Source organism: Manis pentadactyla, chromosome 10 (assembly GCF_030020395.1).
Source record: "Manis pentadactyla isolate mManPen7 chromosome 10, mManPen7.hap1, whole genome shotgun sequence".
Taxonomy (NCBI): domain Eukaryota; kingdom Metazoa; phylum Chordata; class Mammalia; order Pholidota; family Manidae; genus Manis; species Manis pentadactyla.
Window position 1 is genome coordinate 106,319,994 of NC_080028.1, and position 22,946 is coordinate 106,342,939.

Consider the following 22,946-nt stretch of genomic DNA (forward strand, 5'->3'; position numbering starts at 1 on the left):
TGGTAACCTGAAACCTTAAAGTTTTGCTTTGGGTATTCTGAAACACTGCAAAGAAAGTGGATATCTTTATCCTGAAATGTCCCTCTTTATTCCAGGTAATATTCCTGTTCTTAGATTCACTTTGTCAGATATTTGTATAGTCACCTCACCCTTTTGTTTAGTGTTTGCATAGTGTCTTTTGTATACTTATACTTTACCATATACTTACAATTGTTTTTTTCTTGACTGGATATAATTGAGCTTGTCTTGTTATCCAACCTGGCAATTATTACCTTTTAATTTGAATGTTTAGGCAATTTACATTTAATGTAATTATCTGTGTGTTTGAGTTTAGTTTACTATCTGGTGATTTTTTTTTCTAATTGTCTTATACATTCTTTTTTTCCTCTTCAATGCCTTTTTCATTAATTGAATACGTTATTATGGTTTGATCTTATCTCCATTATTTGCTTATTAGCTCTACAGCTGTGTTATAATTTTTTATTTTTAAGACATTTTTAAGCAGTTTTTGGTTTATAGCAAAATTGAGAAGGAGGTACAGAGATTAACTATATAGACCATGCCCATACACATGCATAGCCTTCCCCATTATTAACATCACTCACTAGAATAGTACATTTTTCACCAAGGATGAATCTACATTGACACATCATAATCACCCAAAGTCCATGAAATTTACCTAAGGGCTCACTGTTGGCATTGTACATTCCACAGGTTTAGGTGAATATATAATGACATGTATCCATCATTACAATACAATACAAAGTAATTTCACTGTCCTAAAAGCCCTCTGTACTGTCTATTCATCCTCCCCACCCTCATCCCTGGTAACCACTGATCATTTTATTGTCCCAATGGTTTTGCCTTTCCTAGAACGTCATTAATTGGAATCACACAGCATGGAGTCTTTTCAGATTGGCATTTTCCTTACCAATATGCAGTGGCTTTTGCTTTAATTTTTAATTGGTTGCTGTAGGATTAATACACCTTTAGAGTTACTACATCTTAACTCGTAAGAATTTACCTTCAAATAATGTTCCACCATTTCAAATATAATATAAGAATCTTATAACAGTATACTTTCACTTTTACCCCTTCTTGTTATCACACATTTTGTACTAATGTAACACATTATATATATATAATACACTTATATATTTTTATATAATACATTTTATTACATATATTGTATAATGTATATATATTTTATTATATTTTATATTACATATATTTTATTATAATACAAAATACATTTTCATTTTAAAAAGGCTTTAAATAGATCATTAAATGAGCAAAAGATATCTTGTTATTTACGCATATACTTATCAATATTGAGCCATTACTTACTTCTTTAAATGTATTTTCTGTCCTTAACCTGTCTCAGTCGACCCCAATTACATGTGTTTTAGGCTGCTCAGACTTGTCACACAGCCCACAGAAGCTAGTCTTACAAAAATTCTTTTTTCTTTCTGTTTCATTTTTTAATGATTGTACTAGTGTGTCTTCAAGTTTACGAACATTTTCTTCTGTAAGTCGTAATTTGCACTTAAATGCATCCATTGTATTTTTTATTTCACATGTTGCAATTTTCATTACTATAAGTTTAATTTGGGTCTTTATACGTCCCTTGTCTCTACTTAATTTTTAAATATATGTTATGCAGTTACAGCTTACCCTGAACAACATGGGGGCTAGGGACCCAGCACCTCATACAGTCAGAAACCCATGTATAACTTTTGACTCCCCAAAAACTTAACTAATAACAGCTTGCTGTTGACCAGAAGCCTTACCAATATCATAAGCAGTCAATAAAAACATTATTAAGAAAATCATAAGAGAAAACACATTTATGAAACTGTATTGTATGTATTGATACCATAAGTTTAAGTCATCAGTTTATTAAATGAATTGTCCTGAGACTTAAGCTCACTGCGATACTAACAGATGGTGATTACAAAATTAATACAGTAGTACAGTATGTACCAGTTAATTTTATGCAGTTTTGATTGAATACTGCATCTTTAAATTTGTTTACATTTCTCTTGACTGTGAATTGTGCATGTACGGTCTATGTGTGCATAAATTTTGATAAATTTTAACTTTTTATAATATATTTGTGCATATTTTATAGTAATAAATTATAAAAATAGGCTATTATATACATATATATAGTGCATTCATGACATACCTAAGTTTTTCTTAATTTTTTCACCATTTCTAAACATTGTTGGTCTGCAACATTTTTCAAATTGTCACAAGTTCCAAAAATTTTCCAAAATGTTTATTGAAAAAATTAGTGTGTAAGTGAACCTCCACAATTAAATCCCATGTTGTTCAATGGCCAATTGTAGTTATTTTAATGAAACTCAGCAAGGAACAGAAAACAAAAAAATTCATCAAGATCAAGACAACACGTGAACAAAATGAGTTTAACAGGGAGATAGCAATCATGAAGAAGGACTCAACAGGAATTCTGGAGCTGGGGAATATAATGAATAAAATGAAAATCATGCAATAGCGAGCATCAACAGCAAACTGGACAGAACAAAGAACTTGTGAAGTAGAAGACAGGCCATTTAAAACACTGAACAAAGGGTGAAAAGAGTGAATGAAGCCAACATAAACTATGGGGTACCATTAAGAGAAACAGTCTAGGATTTATTAGAGTCCCAGAGAAGAAAAGAGGGAGAAAGATCCAAAAGGAAAAAAAAAAAAGGGTAGGAAGATTATTAAAATAAACAATGGCTAAAACGTTCCCCAAACTGTAGAGAATATTAGACATTTAAGTTCATGAAGTTCATCATTTCAACCCCAAGCACTTTGCTGAGACACATTGTAATTCTAAAATCAAAGACAAAGGGAAAAATGCAGCAGGAGAAAAAAAAATCCTCAAATACAAGAGAACCCCCATAAGGCTATCTATAAGTGGATTTCTCAGCTAAAAATAAATAGATTTAAGAAATAAGATCCAGCTATCTGCTAACAACAAGACATTTGTGTCAGCTGCAAGGACACATGTAAGCTCAAAGTAAAAGAATGGAAAAATATATTCCAGGCAAATGGAAACCAAAGAGAGCAGGGTAGCTACACTTACATGACACAAAATAGACTTTAAGCCACAACTGGAACAAGAGACAAGGTCATTAGGTAATGATAGAGACATCGATTCATCAAGAAGATACAACAATTGTAAATATAAGCACTCAAAATAGGAGGACCTAAATATACTAAGCAAATATTAATAGATCTAAAGGGAGAAAGAGAGAGCAATATAATTATGGTAAGGGATTCAATACCTCACTTTCATCATGGATAGATCTTCCAGACAAAAATCAGTAAAGAGACATTGTATTTGATCTAATGCTTTAGATCACATGGACCTAATGGACATATATAAAGCATTCCAATTAACAGCAACAAAATACACATCCTTCTCAAGCACACATGGAACATTCTACAAGATACATCATACATGAAGTCACAAAACAAGTCCTAGAAAATTTAAAAATTCAATCATACCAACTACCTTTTCTGACCAGAAAGGCATAAAGGTGGAAATCAATAAGAGGATGAGAACTGGAAAATCCATAAATATGTGGAAATTAAACTCCTAACAACCAATGAGTCAAAGAAGAAATTAAAAATGAAATAAAAAATACCTTGAAACAAAAGAAAATGAAAACACAGCACACCAAAATATGGGATGCAGCAGTTTCTGAAAGGGAAACATATAGCAGTAAGTACATACATTAAAAAAATCTCAAAAGTGACAAAAAATGACAAAAGTGACATTTTCAAAATCTCAAAAAGACTTCTTCAAGGAATTATAAAAAGAACAAACTAAGCCCAAATTTAGCAGAAGGAAAGAAATAACAAATATCAGAGCAGAAATAGGTGAAATAAAGACCAGAAGCAATTAAAAAATCAATGACATTAAGAGTTGTTTTTTTGAAAGGATTAACAGAATTGGCAATCTTCTACCTAAACTAAGAAAAAAAGAGAAGGCTTTCTTTGTAAGAAACTACTATGAACAATTATACTCTAGCAAACTGAATAACTTGGGAGAAATGGATAAATTCAGAAAAATATGCAAGCCACCAAGACTGAATCGTGACCAAATAGAAAATGTGAACAGACCAATAATAAGTAAGGAGATTGAATAAGTAATCAAAAATTTCCCAACAAAAAAAAAGCTAAATTTAAGGTCAAATCATGATTATGCATCACAGAGTACATTAGATAGTGATTAAACTAAAATAAATAGAGTGGACAAAAACTTCACTAATATTAACCATACAATGGTTCTATTTCACCAAGAATGTAAATTTTACTGTAATGTATTCTAGAAACTATAGGGAAAACTTAAACTAGTGCTGTGGTTCTACAGAAAAAGCTAAATGTTAAAATTAAAGTTTAAGAAAGTTGTATAAAAATAAGACCTTTTAATCAAAATTCAAATCTCCATTCCTACATGTATTCTAAAGAGACAGTTCCCCTTGAATGTAACTAACTTATAAAATGGTTTGGAGATTGTTATTTTGGGGTTATGTTTTGAAGAACACACTACTTCTTACCACGTAACCCTAAGGAAGCAGGGTTCATCATCTTCATTCATCACAATGAATACATGACAGGTAAACATCCCAGCAAAAGACAAAACAACAAACAAAAAAGACTAACTGGCCTGATTGGAGGGCAGTCTGTGAAGTCATTTGGACGATTTTCTTAAGCACTCCTGATTTTACTGGCTCTTTAATCAGTGTAGTGATTCCCTTCATCCTTCACTGATTTACACTGACCCCATGACTGGGTTAGGGAGGTTCCCAGGGTGTGCACTCATCCCAGTGCCACCATCCTAAGGGAGGCAGTTCCATACTGGGATATTCCCACAAGTGTTTCGCATTTATTCTTAACAGGCATATTCTGCATCCAGTGACTTCTAGTGGACAGACTGAATGGATTAGGGAAAGGAAGATTCATTTCCCCTCAATATAATTTTCAGTATAAAAAAAGACTCATTCATTCTTTATTCCAGTACCAGGAATGCTGAAGCTGCTGATCCTTTTGGGGTCCTACTTTTTAATCTAAATCACCTTGGAACAGCCTACTTCCGACCTCAAGTGCCACTGGGGTCCCTTGCCTGTTTTCTAGTGCTAGCTTACTCCTCCCCTTCTTCCTCAGTCTAGCGTCTCCTTACATCTGCAGGAGATGAGGCATTAAAAGATTAGTCTGAACTGGTGGTAGTAGAAGCTAGAGTGCAACTTGGACTTTCTGATTCCTGGTGCAGCATTTGTCTTCCTAGAGTGTCAATAAGCATAGGAAATTGTGATGAAAAAAGGAGGAAGTGAGAAGAGGAGCTAAGATGAAAAGGCAAAAACTGAGCCCTTACAGACTGTTATTTATTCATTGGTTAATTTTTTAAATCTCTGTGATGGAGGTTGTACCATTTTTTGTACCCAGAAAAGTCATTATAGTGACTAGCCAGAATAGTAGAACAGAATGCAGCTTCACACTGTGACCTATAAACGTGTCCCATTAGCCCTTTAAGCCTGTCCAGCTGGCATTCTAAGAAGGGAAACGATATATATGCACCTAAACAGGTGCATACACACGAATGATGAGAATATGAAACTATTTAGAAAAAGTGTGGGCTTTTACAAAAAGAAGTTGTAAAACTTCTAAGCAAGTGTAATTAAAGGAAAATTTTAGTTTACATATATGTATGTCTGAAAAATGAAAGAAACGGAATAATGAATTTTCTCAAACAGGTTTTATAATAGGATTGTTCACTTATGCTCCTGGAAAATCAGAGCTCAGATCAGGACAGAATCAGTGCACGCTTGGTAGCTGAGCACCAATATAGTAGCAAAAAGACCTAATGCTTTGATTCCATAATAACAAGTGTACTACTGTTTTACGTGTTTCCTGCAAGTCTGTTCCCATTAACTTTGGGGATCAATAGAGCTAAAAGAAGGTTAATACGTAATCAGTCGTGGGTAATATGCGTAACAAAATAGAGTTGTGATATATATATACAACTATGACTAATAAACAAATAGGGAAAATAAAACGGACATCAGGAATTCTTTAATAATTTGTCGTTTGTATGCAGTAGTCCTTTAGTTCCTCATGGTAGATGCAACCCTTTTGATCATATCTTTGAAAGCCTGTATCACTTGCTTGTTCCTCAGAGTATAAATGAAGGGATTCATTACCGGGGCAACCGAGGTGGTCAACACGGACACGACCTTACTAACAGCTACCCCTTCTTTTGCAGATGGCTTAATATAGATGAAGATGCAGCTTCCATAAGTAATAGAAACCACAATGATATGAGAAGAACAAGTGGAGAAAGCCTTTTTCCTTTGCTGGGCAGAAGGGAACCTAAGAATGGTCCTGATGATGTACGCGTAGGACATAATCACACACACCAAGGTGAAAGTGAGGGTCAGCACAGCCAGGACCAAGACAAATCGCTCTATCAACTCCGTGTCTGAGCAGGAAATCTTCAGGATGGGACCAGCATCACAGCCAAAGTGATCTATGACATTGGAGTCACAAAACTCGAGCTCAAAGCCCATGCCAAATGGTGGGAGGACAATGATTAGAGCAATCATGTAACAGCCAATAAGGAATCTGAGGCAGACTCTGTAGTTCATGACGGTCGTGTAATGCAGGGGCTTGCAGATGGCCACATAGCGGTCATAGGACATGACGGTGAGGAGGAAAAACTCAGCCACACCCAGGATGATGACGAAAAATAACTGAGTGGCACAAGGATTATAAGTAACTGTATTGTCCCCCGTGGCAAGCGTATAAAGATATCTAGGAATACAGACAGTGGTAAAAGAGACTTCTAAAATGGAGAAATTCCGGAGAAAAAAGTACATTGGAGTTTGAAGGTGGGGATCTACAAAGGTGAGGGTGATGATAGTCAGGTTCCCAATTACACTCAGCACATACGTGATGAGCAAAAAGGCAAGAAGCAGAATCTGTAGATTCGGGTCATCTGTCAATCCCACCAGGATGAATGTTGTCAACACTGTGTAATTTTTCATCACTGACCTCTGACTTCTGCATGATCTGTTGGTAAAAATAAGTTAGAAATTGGATATGAGGTGGGTTCAAATAGATTAAAAGTGGGAGTAGAGTGAGAGTGCCGACAAGCCAATATTATTTTATTTGATAATGCGATTGTGTTGTTGACTCATGTTAGTCCATGATTCAGACAATAGTATGACCAGAAAGCTGGTGTCAAACATTCTTATCAATATATTAATGATAAGTCTATAGTACATATAATCCTAGATTAAATGATCTAAAAACCCCAAAACAAAACCTAGAGTGAACCACTTTCATGCGATATCACCCAGTGGAAAAACAAACACAAACAAAACCACTGTCTTGAATCAGACCATGGCAGGAGAGGAACAGCATGACCCTTTGGCATAGGGCATAGACTCTGGAGCTTCTTTAGCTCAAATGGTGATTTAATCAATCTTGACTTTAGCCAAGTTATTAATCTTTGTGCATAAACTTCTTATATAAACCATGGAGGGACTTCTGAGTGGAAAAGATGGCAACTAGGAAGGCAAGGCAGAAACTTCTTCCCATGTACAGCCAAGAAAGAAAGTACAGTAATTACAACTAACCCTCAAAAAATTATCTGAAGTGTTCAGAACAGGCCATCTACACATGATGAAGAAGAGAGGACCACAGCAGAGAGGGGAAAACTGGCAGAACCACGATCCGTTGGGATCCAAGCCCTTCCCTCATCCCAAACCACAAGTGGGAGGGAGAGGAATGGAGCACGGAGGGGGTAAACATGTAAGAATCTTGCACACTTGACCTTGGAGATCTGCTCTAGGTACACAAGCCCACATTGCTTTAGGCTTTGAAAATTAACAGGGCTGGAAACCAGGGAGAGTTGGAGCACTCTGGGAGGCTGAGACTCCTGTCACTTGCAGATGACAGACACTATCTTTTCTTTCACCTGAGATCCAACATACAGACGGCAGTTTGAAATATTTAGAAACAGCAGGATGTGTGCCAGAGGGGCAGCATGTGGAGGGATCTCTTTCCAAAGAAGTAAGGCAAGGGGATGATGCATCACCATCCCTCCCTCAGTCCAAATGTTAGGGTGCTTGTGGGAGACAACTCCAAATAGTCCATCTCCCTGGCTGAAGGCAAGCTTTCCTGTGCACCCATCTGCCTGCCCAGCCTGCTTTGGCCAGCAGTGGTCAGACTTTACTGCCTGGCAGACAGAGGGAGATTTTGCTCTCTGGTAGGTGGAGGGAGGCTTTCCCAGCTTCCCTAACACTCTGTCACCCAACTGGTGAGGTACCTGTGGGAGCCAGCTCCAAATGCTTCATCTCCCTTCCTGGCAGCCCAGCACTGCAGGACCACTCCACTGTGCACTCACCCTACCCACCCCACCAGCCAGCTGCAGCCATCATTATGGCCAGAAGGCAGAAGGCAACACTGCCCGCAGTGATCCCAGCAGAATAACTGCATGACACACAAAGGGCACACTGAGGCAAGCTGTCAGAGTGCACACAGAGGTCAGCCACTGTTTGCAGGCAGGCTGAAAGGTGGCCCCACCCACAACCCACCAACAACAACTGTGGCTCCACCACAAAAAGAACCAGGCACTGTTGAGCAGAGAGTCTTCAGCTTCTGGGCACCACAGGAATAAAAAAGTCCCCACAAACAAAATTCCAGGACCAGATGGCTTCACAACTGAATTCTACCAAACACTTAAAGAAGAGCTAATACTCATCCTTCTTAAAGTTTCCAAACAGTAGAAGAGGAGGGAGTACTTCCAAATTCATTCTATTTGACCAGCCTCACTCTAATACCAAAACCAGGCAAAGACACCACAAAAAAAAAGAAAATTAAAGACCAATATTCCCGATGCACATAGATGCAAAAATCCTCAACAAAATTCTAGCAAACTAAATTTTAAAAATATGTCAAAAAGATCATCCATCATGACCAAGTGGGGTTTATTCCAGGGATGCAAGGATGGTAAAATAGTCATAAATCAATTAACTTGATACATCACATTGACAAAAAAGAAGGATAAAAACCACGTGATCATCTCAATAGATGCTGGAAAAGCATTTGACAAAATTCAACAACCATTCATGATTAAAAACTTCCAACAAAATGGGTATACAGGGAACATACCTCAGTATAATAAGGCCATATATGACAAACCCACAGCTAACATTATAATGGTGAAAACCTAAACTCTTTTCCTCTAAGATCAGGAACAAGACAATAATGCCCATTCTCACCACTCTTATTCAACATAGTACTGGTCCTAGCCATGGCAATCAGATAAGACAAAGAGATAAAAGGCATCCAAATTGGTGAGTAAGAAGAAAACAGTCACTATTTGCAGATGACAAGACATGATACATAGAAAACCTTAAAGACTCCACCAAAAAAGTATTAGAACTAACAATTGGATTCAGTAAAGTTGCAGGATATAAAGTTAATACACAGAAATATGTTACATTCCTGTATACTGATAACAAACTAGCAGAAAGAGAAATCAGGAAAACAATTCAATTTACAATTGTATCAAAAAGAATAAAATACTTAGGAGTGAACCTAACCAAGGAAGTGAAAGACTTATACTCTGAAAACTACAACGCAGTCATGAGAGAAACTGAAGGAAACACAAATAAATGAAAATCTATCCTGTGCTCATGGATAGGAAGAATTAATATTGTCAAAATGGCCATCCTGCCTAAAGCAATCTACAGATTCAATGCAATCCTGATCAACTACAAGCAGCATTCTTCAGTGAGCTAGAACAAATAGTTCTAAAATTCATATGGAACAACAAAAGACCCAAAATAACCAAAGCAATCCTCATAGAGAACAAAGCTGGGGGGATTACACTCCCTGACTTCAAGCTATACTAAAAAGCTACAGTAATCAATACACAAGAAAAGACCCATAGATTGATGGAGCAGAATAGAGAGCCAAAATATGAACACACACATATATAGTTAAATAATACATGATAATGGAGCCATGAATATACAATGGAGTAAAGACAGTCTCTTCAATAAATGGTGCTGGGAAAATTGGAGATTTACATGCAAGAGAATGAAACTGGATTACTCTCTAACTCCATGCACAAAAGTAAACTCAAAGTGGCTCAAAGACCTAAATGTAAGTCCTGAAACCATAATACTCTTAGAAGAAAACATAAGCAAAAATCTCTTGAACAGAAGCATGAGTAATTTTTTTCTGGCAACATCCCCACAGGCAAGGGAAAGAAAATCAGAAATGGCCAAGTAGAGATATACATCAAACTAAAAGGCTTCTTACAGCAAAAGACACCAACAAAATAAAAAGGCAACCTACAATATGGGAGTATATATTTTCAAATGATTTATCTGATAAGGGGTTCACATCCAAAACATATTAAAGAACTCATACACCATAAGACCAAAAATCAAATAACCCAATTAAAAAATGGGTGGGGGACCTGAACAGACATTTCTGTGAAGAAATACAGATGGATAGCAGGCAAATGAAAAGATGCTCCACATCACTAATCATCAGAGAAATGCAAATCAACACCACAATGAGATATCATCTCATATCAGTTAGAATGGCTACTATTCAAAAGAGAAGAAATAACAAGTGTTGGTGAGTATGTGGAGTAAAGAGAATGCTCCTACACTGTTGGTGGGAATGTAAATTGGCGCAGCCACTGTGAAAGGAATATGGAGGTTCCTCAAAAACTAAAAGTAGAAATACCATATGATCCAGTAATTCTACTTCTAGGAATTTACTCAAAGAAAAAAATCCTTGATTCAAAAAGACATAAGCACCCCTATGTTTATCACAGCGCTATTTACAATAGCCAAGATATGGAAGCAACCTAAGTGTCCATCAGAAGATGAATGGATAAAGAAGATGTGGTACATATACATGATTGAATATTATTCAGTCATAAAAAGGAAAGAAATCCTGCCATTTGGGACAGCGTGGATGGACCTAGAGGGTATTATGCTACATGAAATAAGCCAGGTGGAGAAAGACAAATACCATATGATTTCACAAATTTGTGGAATCTAAAAGCAAAATAAAATGAATAAAATAGTAGTAGACTCACAGACCCTGGGAAATGACTTGTGGTTATAATGGGGGATGGGTTAGGGTGGTTGGTTGGGGTGGGTGAGGGGATAGAGAGGCACAAAAATCTCAATCATACTATCAGTTGATCAAAGGGATGGTAGGGCAGCATGGAGAGTACAGCCAATGTTTCTGTAACATCTATGTTGACGGTAACTACTAGTTGGGGTGACGATTTAATAATGTGCATAACTGTTGAATCACTGTGCTGTAGCTTGAAAGCAATATATTATTTCATACCTACTATACCTCAGTAAAAATAAATAAGTAATTATAACATGGGGGATAATTGAAGTTATTTCATAGCTTTGCTAAAGGAATAAATGAATACATTTAAATCCCTGGGAAAATTGTCTGGCATATAATAAGCACTCTCTAAGGGTTTGCTATTCTTCCTCTTATATCCAAGATTTTAGAATTAATGCTGATTATCCTTCTAGTCATAAATACTATGAAACTTCTTTCAGAGTTGATTATAATGAAAAGTGTGAAATTCCTAAAGCTGCTCCTCCTGTTAGTCCCTGCCTTTTCTGAATCCACAGCCAAATATGCTCCTTTAAACTGTCAACTTCCTACTCTCTTCACTTTCAAAACTGGAGAAAACAAAACAAAGTATCATCGCACAGCGACCAAACTGTTCTTGTAAACATATACATTGAATTAGAACATTTCCCTTCAACCCCTTCAATGGCCTCCTTCCGATCTGGGATAAAACTGAAATTCTCTGTTTTGGCCTGCAAATCGGCCTGTGATCTGGCCCCTGCACATCCCTGGGACCTCAGCCTTCTCTATTCTGTCTCTCATTCAGCAAGTTCCACTGATGGTGGCCTTTTTCAGGTCCTCCACTTTTATGTCTGTCTGTTCTTCATAATTTTTTATGTCTCACTGTAACCATGGCCTCCTCAGAGATGAGGCCTTATGCTAAGACAGACCTTCAGGGAACCTGGGGTTTCTGCACTCTGTTTTCCTGTGGCACCTCCTTACTCTCTGCAATTATATATATATTTTTCTAACTTGGTGATCTTGGCCCTTACTTCACTGCCAGACCCATGAGTACACAGTTTGTGATTGTCTTGTTTATTACTCTCAATGAATGGCCAAGCGAAGTGTCTAGTACTCAGGGAGAGTTAAATAAATATCTGTTAAGTAAATAAGTGGGATCAGCCTTTTTATATGTGAAAATAAATAGGCTGATTACACTTTAAATTAAACATCATACATCCATTTCCATTTAGTCATTTATCTTCAAAAGGGAGATGTTCAGTCTCCTAATTTTGAGGTTAAGAACAGATGATTGGAAGTTATTATTACATAAATAATATATTTGGCTGCCTTATTAACGCCAGGTTTATAGTGGCAGGGTAACGAATTTGTCTCCTGATTCCTAATTACATATTTTCTTTTCTACACAAGTGTGGGGGAAAAAATTTAGGCATCTAATTTTCCCTCCAGATTTTCTAACTCTAATGGGTTCTCTGGCCTCATCAATATAAAGTCTATTTCTGTTCCTCAGTTTCTACAATTTCTCTGAAAATTTAGTAAGTGAGCAATTTACTATTGAAAAGTTAATCACTTAACTGAATATGTCTTATTATTCAGAAAGCTGCCGTTAGCTTTCTTGCACTGTAGAATTAGACAATGGATCGATACTAAGCCTTCAAAGCTAGAAGTAACTTTGAACTATTGATTCTAGAGATATTTTGTTTTTAATTGATAAACACATTTCTGATGATGAAACTCAAACATGTAAGAGATAACTTCTGGATAAGGGAATCCATTTTTTTCTCCTTTTAAATTAATTTTCAAATCTTACTAGGAGAACAGGTAATATTTCTACAACATTTACTATGTGCCAGATACCGTGATAAACACTTGATATGGTATATCTCGACTAATCCTCACAGCAACTCTCTGAGGTATGTAGTATTATAATCCACATTTTACAGATGAGGAACCTGAGGCTCATAAGTTTAGGGAAACTAAAACATATCTATGTAGGGTATCACCCATCTATGGTATGGTAAAGCAGGGATGTGAAAAAAAGTTTAGCTCTAGAATTAGTTCTTAAATATTTCAAAATAATGCCCTTTAACTTGCTGATTTCACCCATGTATAGGCTTTTCATGATTGGGCAAACAGAGAGGGCATGGATGATGGACTTCTCCTTGCTCTTGCTTCCCCTATTTTTTGAGTAAATAACCAATCTTTTATATGATACTGCTTCTGTCTACCTGACGGAAGTGTCTATCAGTTAGCTATTCATATCTGAATGAGGGCCAGTAGTGAGCAACCAATTCCTCTTCAACAATCTATAATTAATCACATTGTAGCTATTCAAACATTTCCCATCTGAAATTACAGTCTCCAGAGCTCATGACTTCTATTATTTAAATGGAACAGGATACTCCCAGGAGACTTCAATTAGTTTTTTGCAGGAATGGTTTTCACTTGGTTGTTGTAAAATATTTCCCACAAGTAGCCCTGAAATGTGTTTCCCCTGCATCTAGGGAAATATGGCTTTTCTCTTGCCAGTAGGGATGGACTGTGTCCAGTTGCAATGTATTGTTCCTCCACCAGTTCTCAGACAGCATCACAGGAAAGTGGAGTGGTCCCTGGCTCTTGTCACCTGCTAGCTGGTGCCATCCCAGGCAACACAGAGTCACTCAGACACCAGTCAGAGGCCACCAGGTATTAAGGAGGAGAGGTCAAGTCTCTGGACCCCAACTAACTTTCCATCCTTTCTGCCTAATTCCATCTGCTAGTTTGATGCAGTCTTCGAGTGCTTTCATATGATACCTTGCAAAATATTCATTACCCTGGACTATGCTCTGAGCCCTGAAAATTTTCTTACTCTTTCTCTGACAGTACTTAATATTTTTTTCATATCCTAATTTCACTGGAAAAGGAAGTAATAAATTCTTGCACAGTAGCATATAAATGTCTTACTGTATTCACTGACCAAAATCCTAATGTTTTTACACACTTTGGCACAAATGTGCTATAAAATTTAAGGCCCATTAAAGAAGGTTATATGCTCAGCTTAGAAATTCAATTGTGTAGAGGAGAACACTGGTGAGACATTTTCATTGAATGAGGAGAAAGGGCTTTCTCAGAACCTTTCATTGGTGACTGTATTCTCTATAAATCATTTGTTTCTCTTCTTAACCTTCTTCCCTTCCTGGAACAGTATTCAAGGCTATGTCAATATCATAGAAAAGGTAATATCTCAGAATTTTCTTTTGATTGTTATTCTGGAATATTGTCAACATTACTTAGTAGCCAATTTGATTCTATTAGTTTCCAGATGGTGAATATCCGTCAAAATTGATTGAATTATACTCACCTCTCTGATGGTCTTTCATGGCTTCTGAGTACAATTGAACCAAAAAGGTCCTTAGTGTGACTCACAGCTGGGCAGGAATGTGTGGCTAGAAACAAGTAAGTGTAGACCTCACCACATTATTCACGTACACCCCCACACTAGTACTCACAAAAATCCTGTGAGTGAGCTTTGTCTAGTAGCTGATGCGCATATTCCCCGTCTCCTTTCTTCTTAAGAAATTTAAAAGAAACAAATTCCAAATATATTTTCCCACTCTGTCAGTAGGAAAAATATTCATGCATTCCGGTTAACTGACAAGATAGACACTGTGGAAACTAGTAAGAACTCTCTCCAGTTTTTGAAATTCATACTCTGGCCTTTCTGAACAGTGAGACAGGTCTCTGACTATATTTTACATTTATAAGATAAAAGCAATAGTGATATCCATTGAGTGTGCAACAGGTGTGGAGGGATAAATTCACTGAGGAAACAAAAGATTCCCTTGCGAGCCAAGGTTCAAAAGTTACTAATTAGTCTATAGTGTAATGAACTTGAGTGAACTCTTCCAAATCAAAACTTTAAACATATATCAGAGGGGAAATTGTCTTTGGAGACAGGAATATGCCACAACAGGTCATGTGCGAAACAATAAGAGTCAGATGAAAAGCAAAAGACTTGACTCTCCCCACATGCCTAGGGACATTTCAGTTGAACCCAGGAGAGATGCTGCTCAGGATTCCCCAAGGGTAACCGGATTGGACTTCATCCCAGTGAAGAGAGGGGGAACAGCTCTCCATTCTAAGCAAATATTTCTGCTGGTGTCCATTCTTCATATGACGCATCACAAATAATTAGGGGAATTTGTGTTGAGTTTTCTCATTTTTTAGCTTAAACTTCAAGTCAGTTGCTATCCATTGGTCAAAGGGCACAAAGTTGCAGTTATGTAGGGTGAATAAGTCTAGAAATCTAATGCACAGCCTGAGGACTATAGTTAATAATACTGTACTGAATATTGGCAATTTGCTAAGAGAATAGATTTAAGATGCTTTCTTCACACACATAGGTAACTTAGGAGACACGTTAATTAGCTTGACTGGAGTGATAGTTCCACTCAGTATATATACACCAATCATCATGTTGTACACCTTAAATATTTACAATTTTTATTTTAAAAAGCCAGCTGCTATCCAATTCAAAACAAAAATTAAAGCAAATACTGCAGGATTATAATCTTACAATATGACTTTTGTTTTTTCATTCATTTAATCAATAAAAATTCGTAATATTTTTTCTGTTCAGTACTATTATATATGTGATTGGGGTAGGATAAGTAGGGGAATATTTAATGTTAGATAATACATAATTAATGTTTTAGCTAGGTATATAATATTAATTGAGCTCTTCTTTGGCCTAATCCTGTGCTAAGTACTCTGTGTATGCTGTCTCTCATCTTTATAACAGCCCTTATGCATAGTTATGACTATCCCTATTCTACAGATGAAAAGTTGAGAAATTGAAAATTGAGAAGCTAAATAATTTTCTTAAGACTGTATATTTGCTAAGAGGCAGAGCTTAGACTTGAACCCATGCTTGCATGATGACAAAGTCCATGCTTTCTGAATGCACTATATTGTCCCCCTATGCTTCAAATAATCTTTAAGGAAAACGATCACCTGGTATAATTAATTGTGGGCAAGGAAGGGGGTCATGGTCAATGACATCATTTCCCCAGAACCCTAACAGAAATCCAGCCCCAAGTCAATGTAAACTTTTTGATGAATTAAATGTATTCTGATAATTTCCCAATAAAAGCATTATTGCATGTATGTTGCCTGGCAGTGAGTTTATCTTTCCATGGGTCTTGAATGAGTTTAAACATACATATGTTTAATATATAGCAAATGTATAGATATTTAATGTTCAAAGAAAATGCAGTATTCAGTCAAAGAAGAATGTTTAAGTCCACTTATATTTCTGTTCACTGCAAGAAATATTAAATTATGTTAGGGAGGAACAGCCTGAATTCCCAGATATAAGCTTTCCAATTCCTTCTAAAATATAGAAAACAATTATTCCATTGTTTTCTATATAATTGCTTCAAAATAGTTTTTAAGTTTTTTGTCTCTGATAGCAACACAGAATACAATAGAGAAGAATTGACTGAATAGATGTTATTCATGGCAACAGAAAGCATGAGGTGGTCAGGAAACCCTTCCCCACTCATCACAGCTCTCTTTAATGAGGACAGGAGCCTGGAACAGGGCTCATTCGGTCTCTCCTTTGTGCTTTTTGGGGGAAGTGGTCACTAATGTATATAAAATTCAGTCAAAAGTTAATCCTTTTAGATGCACTTGATATATCAGTTTGCTGTATCTCATGGTGTCCATGATTTCATGAGGTCAACAAATGCTTCCAAGTTAGTAAAAACTAAATAAGTATTTGTCTTTCCTAGATTTCTCAGGGACCCAATATGAATCTGTATGTTGATGAGAATTCTAAGTTGTGTCATCCTGGATTAGCAGGGAGTGTCAGTTAAATTTCCCCATTCTGAGGTAATAACTCTCATTATCTACTTCTTGGTCTGTCTAGTCAGTGAGAACATGATAAAAACCACATCAACCTTACTCAGTGTCTCCAAGTGAAGTCATCCTATTGTTTCTAATATACATAGTCCTTAAAATCAGTGTGACTTCAAAGCTCTAATTAAAATACTTATTTTCTATAATTGCTTCGTCTCTTCCAAGTGGCCCATGGATGTGCATTGAGTTTATCTGAATCATGTTTCCACTTGATAGATAGGGACTCTCGGGCCCAGGGAGAGCAATGAGCTTCAAAGTCATAGACTGGCAGAGACAAAACAGAGCACATGTCTTCAGCACAGGGTTTTCCTCCTATTTAACAATTATGAATAGAAGACAATAAATTTCTCTTTCTCTTTGTCAATGGACACCATTTTCATAAAGCCACATCACATTTATCCTGTTTATTTGCTCTCTCTCTATTTAACCCTGTATATTTTCTGTCACTCGCTGCATATACAGGATGTATTCTACTTCAGATTAGGCTATTTTTTTTCCTCCTCAATATACTTAGAAGCTGTGGAATAAACAAGCTTGAATCAAGATGTCAGAAGGTTTATATTGCAACAACCAAAGTGAACAATAAACAATTGGAACCCTTGAAATCTCTTAACATATGTTTCTGTCCAAATAAAGAATTGACACATCTGGAATTACCAGCTGTACAGAGCAGCATATATCAAGTACGAAATTCTTTAGGCCTCTGAACTGGAATTTTTATCTTTTCTCCACAATGGTCTTTCTGTTATCAATTTCTAATTTAATTCCATAGTGGTCAGAGGTCATAATTTGAATAACTTGAATTTTTAAAATTTATTGAGGTTTGTTTGAAGGCCCAGAATATGATTTATCTTGCTAAATGTTCCATGCACATTGAAATACATTTTGTATTCTGTTGTTTTGAGTACAGAGTTCTATAAATGTCAGCTCAGTCCCATTGGTTGCTGGTGTTCCTCAGATGTTGTATATCCTCACTGATATACATGTTCTCCCTACATGTTAAATATATGCGTACAAGTGCACAAGAATTTGAATTTCTCCACATCCACACTAACATTTGTTATATTTTGTGTTTTTATTGACAATTGTTTTCCTATATGTGGGTGATATCTCACTGTGGTTCTGATTTGCATTTTGCTGATAAATTTTTAGTGATGATAGGTATCTTTTCATGTGTGTGATGGCTATAGGCATCTCTTCTTTGGAAAAATGTCTGTCAGGTAGTCTGCCCATTGTGTAATCATATTATTATTATTTGGGGGGTATTGAGTTGCACGACTGCTTTATATATTTTGGATGTTAGCCTCTTATTGAAAATATCATTTGCAAATATATCCTCTAATACAGTAGGTTACAGATTGCCTTTTTGTTTTGTTGATGGTTTCCTTTGCTGTGCAGAATCTTTCTTGTTTGATGTAGTCCCACCTGTATATTTTTGCTTTATTTTCCTTTTCCTGGCGAGAAATATCCTGAAAAAATTTACTAACTCCTATGTTAAAAAGTTTATTGCCTATGTTTGTTACGGAAAATACTGGAGAAACCTGGACTGGATGACTGACGGAAGAACCAAGTGGCACTTGGAGGTCTTGGAATGTTGAGGTTTATTTTACATTGGCGGGCTCAGAGGGTCGTTGTCTCCCAAGGTCTGGGTACCGAACAAAGGCAAAGGGAGCAATGTGTATCTTTCTACCTCTGTATCTGTAACATTCCTACATGCACAGCAAACGAGCAAGCAAGGGGGAGTAAGTTTAGGGAGTGAGGTTAGGGAGTAAGTACCTGGCAGAGAGGGGAGAGAAGGGGAAGGGGAAGTTAAGGGAGTTTCTGTTGTCTTTGCTAAGAAGAGCAGCAGAAGGGAGCCACCTGGACTAGATTGCTGTCCTTATAAGTTTTCCTTATCATGTTTACTTCTAGGATTTTTTGCTTCAGCTGTTTAATCCATTTTGATTTTTTTCTTGTGTATAGTATGAGATAATGATCTAGTTTCATTTTTTTAATGTAGTTACCCAGTTTTCCAAAACCAGTTTTCTTGAAGAGACTGTCTTTTATTTTCCCTATTGTATATTCTTGCCTCCATTGTCAAGTATTAATTGACCTTATATGGGTGGATTTATACCTGGGCTCTCTATTCTGTTCCATTGGTATATGTGTCTGGTCTTGTGCCAGTACCAAATTGTTTTGATTGCTATAGCTTTGTGGTACAGTTTCGAATCAGAAAAGATGGTTTATCCAGCTCTGTTCTCTCTCTCAATTGCTTTGGCTATTCAGGGTCTTTTGTGGTTCCATGCATATTTTCAAATTATTTGTCCTAGTTCCATGAAAACTCCCACTGGTATTTTGGTAAGGATTGTATTGAAACTAAAACTTGCTTTGGGCAGTATAACCATTTTAACAATATTAGTTCTTCCTATGAATGAACATGGGATGGCTTTCTATTTATTTATGTCTTACTCAATTTCTTTCATCATTGTCTTACAGGTTTCAATAATTATTGATAGGTATAATTTGTTTGGCCTTAGACCTAATGATATTTTTCTATTAAATTTTAACACATTTTTATCTTTGATTGAAAATTGCTCCTTGAAGAATATATTGATTAATTTCCCTTGGCTTGTCAATTTCATTTGTGTCTGATAAGAAGGCAGAAGAGACAATGGCCCAGCACTCTGAGCTTGAGATAGAGACTCCCTGTCATATTAAAAGGAAGAGATTTTCAGGGAGTGCCTAGCCTCAGCCCTTGTTCCAGAGCTAGGCTAAAAAACCACCCCACCTGAACCCCACATGGGTCCTTAGGGAAACAATAACTCTAAGTTCCTGACTACAAACCATGTGAGAGGCACAGTACCAATCACTTTACCTGTAGTTATTCAGTCATTGCAACAAGCCTAGGTGACAGGTACTATTATTTATCTCCAGGGATGACACTCTGCGTGGAGCCTGGAGCGAATGGGGACAAGAGGCCTTGGTGGTGGGGATGACTGGGGAGCAGGCGGGCCGGAACTGGGTCTCAGTAGGCTTAGCAGTTAAGAGGGACAGAGACCCTGGAGGTCTGAGGTCTGGGGGCCTGGTAACCGGGCAGGGAGGTCGGAGCACGGGCAGAGGCAGGAAAACGGGGGACAGATGTCTAGGAGCGGGTTGTGATGGACAAGAGTCAGGGACTAGAGAGACGCCTGAGAACTGCGGGTGTCCGGGGCCAGGAAATGGGCGTGCCTGGCATCAGGGAACCGGGAGCTTTGCAACGGGGGTCTGCGGAGAGCGGGAAGCGGGGACCCCAAAGCCGGAGGTGGGTCACGGCGGCCCCGCCGCCACTCATCGCTCTTGTTGCCGCTGCCCGGACCGATGTCTGCGCCGCGCGCCGCCACTGCCGCCACTGCCTCAGCGGAGCTCCAGACAGGCCGGGAGACAGCGCGCCCCGCCCCGCCCCGCCCCGCCCCGCCCCGCCGGCCGCCCAGCTCCGCCCCCCGCCCCGGAACGTACACCCGGGCGCGGTGGGGGCCCCGGGGCTGCGGTTCTGGGCGTTCAGCGAAGCCGCGGGGCCCTGGCCGGTGGGCCCCCCCGTGGGAGCCCCCGCAGCGTCAGGAGGCGGCCGGCCACACAGGGCGCCTCCCCGCCGGGCGGGCTCCCACAGCCGTCGGACACCGCGAGCCGGGCCTCGAGGAAGGAGACCACATCGCTCCAGGGCGCCGGAGGCCGAGAGGGGAAACCGAGTCGTGGGCCAAAGCGTGGGGACAAGGAGGCGGGCAGCCCCGCAGGGCGACTCGGAGGACACGACTTTTGAGCTGAGATCTGGATGAGAAGGAGACGGCCCCGGAAGAGAGACTGAGAGAATCTGAATTCGAGCAACTCAGATCAGATATAAAATTTTGTGCTGTCTCTTGCACCTTTTCTTTTAAAATCTTAGGCATAACTACTTATTAGAATTATAATTTTACATACGCTTATGATACAAATATGGAATATTTGCTACCTATTCTGTGTTTTAAGATTAATCCTAAACATTTTACCACTTGAGCTAAAGATGCTCATTGTGAATAAGCTCTGCAAGATTTCACGTTGGGTTTTTATATAATAAAAGTCTGAAACTTGATTTTTCATTTTAAATTAAACAGGGTATGGGTACTGTGGTCCTGGGAAAGCTGGAATCAGGATCTATTTGTAAAGGCCAACAGCTTGTGATGATGCCAAACAAGGTAAGAGTAAATAATACTCTTTCTCATTTAGATTTTCTCTTCAAAATATTAGCAAGGAGCCAGAACTTTTCAAGAGCTTAGGGATTTCCATTAAAAACGACATTAATAAAATGTAATCCTGGATTTTAACAGTTAAGTATAGCATTTAATACAGAATATATATGATAGTATAGTTATTCAGTGACAAATGGGGAAGGGTCAGTATTAGCAACACATTAGAGCGAAGATGCCTCATCAAGAGATTTTTAGCTCCATTCTCTTACAGGAAGTAAGGAGAGACCTGGAGTGGTTAAGTGACTTGCTTCTGTTAACACAGAATTAAGTGAGCCAGGGCTGAAAACTCAGGTTTAATCATGATATAATTGGCTTTTATTTTGTTTATTTATTTTGAGTATGTAGCTATGCTGGGTACTAATGTGTTCAAATAATGCTCCTAATTTGTTTTGAGAAGAAGATTTGCCTATATCATGAGTGGGTCTTTTCTTAACTCTTTCTATCTTATTGTAATTTCTTCATTATTGGAGAGGGTTTCATTAAAATACCCAGATCCCCACCAGTGTTTCCTTTGTGTTATTTCTAACTGCTCCATCAGTGATAATTGCAGCTGACATGTTACCAAGAAACTGTTACTTTTTTCCAGAGAGGGCTTCTCTAACAAGTCAAAGATGTTTAGGTAGGAAGACAGACCTGAATCATCAGAGTCTGCAAACAGAGAATTTGTTAGACTTGAGAGAATCTCTTACCATGCTCATTCCAGGCACAGTGAATTAAAAAAGGTATCCATTGTCACTGTAAGGCTTAGGTGTAATTAGCAACTTGCAGATTATACTTTTTAGGTTTCTTGATGCCTTATACATTGGAGGATGGAGCCTCCTATCATAGTCTCTTACTTTCTGAAGCAATTATCTCTGCTACTTGAAGATCAGTGACAACTGAAGGAAAATAACGGTCAGGTGAAATCCTTGCTCAATTTTGTCTGTAGAGCAGTCACAGAAGTAGAATTTGCTCATGGAGATAGAAGGTAGACTGGTGGTTGCCAGGGGCTGGGGGAGAAGAATGGGAAGGAACTGCTTAATGGACATAGGGTTGTGGGGTGGTGATGTTTGGGAGCTGGGTACCAGGTATAGTTGTACAACATTGTGAATGGAATAGATGCCGCTGAAGTGTACAATGTAAAATGGATTTAAAAACTAAATTGTATATAAGTATATACTACAACAGAATGAAACATACAGTTCACTGTGTGCTGGTGAACTTAGTGCCGGGCTATTGCTCTAGGTGAGGGGCCTTAATATATGAGTTACAGATTCTCTGTGGAAGTGATCACCTTATGCTAATTCCTGGGCAGGTCCACGTAACATATCCCAGAGTTGCTCGGCAAACCTTAAAAACGCACTGCACTTTAGTCATCTTGACTCTCAGTGGAAAATAAAGTTAAATATTTTAAAAGACACAGATGCCAGACTATTTTATATTAAAAACAGCTAATGGGTAGGCAACCTATGAAATGGCAAAATACAATTACATACCATAAATCTGATAAGAGGTTAATATCCAAAATACGTCAAAAAGTCCTGCAACTCAAAAACAAAACAAAAAAATAACCTGACTGGAAAATGAGCAAAGGGCTTGATTTCTCCAAAGAGGATGTACAAATGGCCAATAAGCACAAGAAAAGACATTCAACATCACTCGTCA

At 37.9% G+C, this 22,946-nt stretch overlaps 1 protein-coding gene across 1 annotated transcript; it reads right to left on the bottom strand.

The window, feature by feature from the left end:
• Positions 1-6,119: 6,119 nt before the first annotated feature.
• Positions 6,120-12,248, bottom strand: LOC118922570 (olfactory receptor 6C2-like). The gene has a single exon (XM_036905475.2). It carries the CDS (start codon positions 7,056-7,058, stop codon positions 6,120-6,122), a length of 939 nt encoding a protein of 312 aa, XP_036761370.2. The 5' UTR covers positions 7,059-12,248.
• Positions 12,249-22,946: the final 10,698 nt, after the last annotated feature.